This window comes from Acanthisitta chloris, unplaced genomic scaffold (assembly GCF_000695815.1).
Source record: "Acanthisitta chloris isolate BGI_N310 unplaced genomic scaffold, ASM69581v1 scaffold7794, whole genome shotgun sequence".
NCBI lineage: Eukaryota > Metazoa > Chordata > Aves > Passeriformes > Acanthisittidae > Acanthisitta > Acanthisitta chloris.
Genome location: NW_008670881.1, coordinates 4,784 through 8,832, shown reverse-complemented (window position 1 = coordinate 8,832; position 4,049 = coordinate 4,784). Strand labels below are relative to the sequence as shown.

Below are 4,049 nucleotides of genomic sequence, written 5' to 3'. Positions count from 1 at the left end.
CGGGCCCCGAGGAGCCGGTGGTCAACGTGGCCATAGTGTTTGGGGGCTCATCCTACCCCCCGCACATCCGCTCCCGCCTGAGCCCCCAGAGCTTCCTGGACATGCCCCTGGAGATCCACCCCATCACCGTCATCGTCAACAACACCAACCCCAGCACCCTCCTCACCCAGATCTGTGACATCCTCGCCAGCCACAAGATCCACGGCATCGTCTTTGAGGACAACGTTGGCACGGAGGCTGTGGCCCAGATCCTTGACTTCATCTCCTCCCAGACCCAGGTCCCCGTCATCAGCATCAGCGGAGGCTCCGCCGTGGTCCTGGAGCCCAAGGTGAGGCATTCGCTGTGGGAGTGAGAGAAATGAGGGATTATTAGAGATGGGTAGGTAAGAGATGTGGAATGATGAAGGGCAGAGGAGTTGTTGGGCTGCAGCATGTGAGATCATGGGCAGGAATAGGCAGTGGCTGATGTACAGTGGCCAACTAGGGTGGTGGGACATGGAGAGGACTTCAAGAAGGGGCTCTGTTGATGAGATGTAGGAGAGGACCTCAGTGCTCTCTGGAGGGACCTTCCCTGGTGTCCTCCTTCCTGTCCCCTCCAGGCTGCGTCCACCACAGGCTGCTGAGTTGGTGGCACTGGGGCTACTGGGACGGTGGCAGGGTCGGCACTACCCCATCCTCCTCCTGCCCTGCTGGGGCCAGATCCAGCCCTGAAATGGCGGGGTGGGCAGCATGAGGAAGCCTCGCTCAGCTGTGGTGGTGATATCAAGGTGCATCACAGCCAAAACAGGATTTTTGGCTTCTTTGATCCTTGCTGGTGTCAGACACTGTCCGTCACTGTCAGCTGCCTGCTGGGCAGCACTGGTGGCAGGGGCAGCTGGAGCCAGGCTGGAGGGTGCTGGGCATGTGGTGCAGGGCTGTGGTGAGGAAATTTGGGTTATCTCCTTCTGGCTGCTTGTCTGACTCTGCCCAGCCTGGGCACCAGAGGGGTCTAAGCCCTTGCTCCTTCTCCTGGCTGGAGGCTCTGCTTCTCCTCAGCACTGGCTTTGTGCTCTGCTTGCAGAGGGGTTCTGTGGGTACCCCTGGATGGTACCCCCACAGCTGCATCCATTGGTGCCCCTGGACCACCTTGAGCTGCTCCTCACTGTGGATGGGTGGCAGTGGGTACCGTGGGCTCCAATGGGTGCAATGGACTTGGATGGGTGCAGAGGGCTCAGGTGGAGCCCCAGGCAACTGAAAAATTGCCACACCTTTGCTGTGGTCTGGGTGTTTTTCTGCAGATTTCTCCAGGGGTTGGGGATTTTGGGGTCGGTGGAGGGACCTGTCTGAAGGCGTCACCTCCTCCTCCTTCCCCCATGGGTATGAAGTCCCCATCAGCTCCTGCTTCCTGGCTGGGACTCCCTGGGGCTCACCCCAAACTACTTCTCTGGAGGTGGAAGTGGTCTGGGTGGTAAAACTGCTGCCTGCACGTGACCTTCGGCAAATGCCATTCGCTGAATCATTTAAGACAGAATCAGATCAATTAAGGTTTGCTAATGAGAGGCCAGATGGCCGGGGAGGTGGGGCGGGAGGGAAGGAGCTGCACGGGCTCCGGCTGCAGGTAGTGAGTCGGAGCCGGGATGGGATTTATGCTCCTGGCAGAGCTCTCGTCCCCCTCCTTCTCCTGGTTTAAGGAGAAAATGTTGCTCTCCTTCAGAGGATGGATGAATTTTTGGCCAATAAGCTGAGAAACAGATGTGAGGCTGCAGGGCTTAACCCTTTGCATGGCATGAGCTTCCTTGGAGGTGGATCAGTCCCATTTTGGGTGCCTCCAGCCCATGGACCACCAGTTCGTGACACCCTCAAACCCTTCATGATGGCATATTCAAGGCAACTTGCAAGGATGCAGGAGACCTCGATCATGGTGTCCCCTTCTCCTCCCACAGGAGCCTGGATCAGCTTTCCTGCAGTTGGGTGTCTCCATCGAGCAGCAAATCCAGGTGATCTTCAAGGTGCTGGAGGAATACGACTGGGGCGCCTTCACTGTCATCACCAGCCTCTACCCAGGCTACAACATCTTCCTGGATGTCATCCGCTCCTTCACAGACGCCAGCTACTTCGGCTGGGAGCTGCAGGAGGTGCTCACCTTCGAGATGAGCCAGGAGCAGAGCAGCTCCAGGACGCAACGGCTCCTGCGGCAGATCGATGCCCAGGTCCTCATTGTCTATTGCTCACGAGAGGAGGCTGAGTACCTCTTCTCCATGGCAGAAGAAGCTGGTCTTGTGGGGCCAGGATATGTCTGGATTGTGCCCAGCCTGGCAGTGGGCAACATGGAGGTGCCACCCGCTTCCTTCCCTGTGGGCCTCATCAGTGTGGTGACGGAGAGCTGGAAGCTGAGCCTGCGGCAGAAGGTGAGGGATGGGGTGGCCATCATTGCCATGGGGGCAGCCAGTTTCTTCCGTGCCCATGGCTATCTCCCAGAGGTGGGACAGGACTGCTGGACCCCTGCCAGGGCCACCACCAACAACACCAACTTCTACCGGTGAGACCTGGGGACCCCCTGGGATGGGTGTGAAATGGGAGGAATGTGGAAGAGGAGAGGGAAGGGGCAAGGGAGGAGGAGGATGGAGCTGGCAGGCTGGGGGGATGATGCTTGCTGTGGGCTGCAGGTGGTGGTCCATGCATCTTGGCTGGATTTCTCCTGTAGCATCTCCCCAGAGCAGCCCTTGCCTTTTCTCATGCTGTGACTCAGGACCCACAGGGGGCTCGGGGGGGGGTTTCACAGCTCTGATTTGCAGTGCAGATGTGGCACCTCAGGGCTGCTGTGGCAGTCTGTGCATCCTCATCCCTGCAGTGGGCCATCCTCGGTGCTTCCTTGCTGGCAGAGCTTTCTCCAGCTCTGCTCTGCTCCCTGTGTATGGGCTGAACTTGGTGCCCAGCTCTCAGCCCCATGTCTCTCCATGGGACCTGTGGCAACCTGGCTGAAGCTGGGGGAGGAAGAGGTGGAGAAGGAGGGCTGGATGGGCCTGGACCACACAGCCAGGGGCTTACAGGCACTGTGTCCCACCAGGCACCTCCTCAATGTGACATGGGAGCACAGGGACTTCTCCTTCAATGAAGGTGGCTACCTGGTCAGGCCGACCATGGTGGTGATCACGCTCAACCAGCACCGGCTCTGGGAGATGGTAGGACACCCAGACCCCCTGGGATGGGCACACAGTGAGGGGTGGCTGGGCAGGGTGAGCCTAGGGCCATGTATAGGCTGGGATCCCACCTGGGGTGAGCTGTCCCATGCAAAACCCATGGCTGGTACCAGAAGTACCCATAGTGGCATGGTGGGGTTTTGCAGCAATGACAGGCACCACAGATCTGCCAAGAACCTACGGTTTTCCCCTGCAATTTGGCTAATAAATTCCAAAAGAGGCAAAACCACAGCTGGCCACCTCTGGAGAACAGCAGCCAAACACCTAGACCTGAAACAAGCTGCTGAGTGGGGTTTTCCCTAGTTTGAAAGTATTTTGGGTGAAGTTTGGCCAGGTGCGTGCTCGCATAAGTGTGGTGCTCGGTGCCTAGGAGGAAACACCTCACCCAAGGTCCATGGGTACATGGGGAAAAGGATGCTGAGACGGGGCTCAACGTGGCTGAGGTCCAGCCTAATGGTACTCCAGGAATAACAAGCCCCAAAGATGTGGGGAGGATTGACATGGGACCCCCAGAGACCCTTGTTGAGGTGACTGTGCTCTCCCTTGTGGGCAGGTGGGCAAGTGGGAGAAAGGCATCATCCACATGAAGTACCCGGTGTGGCCCCGCTACGGCTCCTCCATGCAGCCTGTGGTCGATAATCGCCACCTGACAGTGGCCACACTGGAGGAGAGACCCTTTGTTATTGTGGAGAATACAGACCCCAGCACTGGGGTCTGCGTGCGCAACACCGTGCCCTGCCGCAAGCAGACCAACTCTTCCCAGAGGTGAGATGGGGGATGGAGCTCAGCAATTTTGGTCACTGCTCCCCAGGCATGTGGTGTCCAGGGAGCACTAGGGTGCTCAGAGCATCTTTGGTTGGTCCAACCCAT

General features: G+C 58.4%; 1 protein-coding gene across 1 annotated transcript in view; it reads left to right on the top strand.

The window, feature by feature from the left end:
* Window positions 1-101: 101 nt before the first annotated feature.
* GRIN2C (glutamate receptor, ionotropic, N-methyl D-aspartate 2C) overlaps window positions 102-4,049 on the top strand; it is a gene marked incomplete at its 3' end in the record, with an annotated part of 8,724 nt that continues 4,776 nt past the window's right edge. The window contains 4 exon segments of the mRNA XM_009073860.1: window positions 102-329; window positions 1,923-2,518; window positions 3,047-3,161; window positions 3,733-3,961. Of these exon segments, the coding sequence (XP_009072108.1) occupies window positions 102-329; window positions 1,923-2,518; window positions 3,047-3,161; window positions 3,733-3,961 (1,168 nt within the window).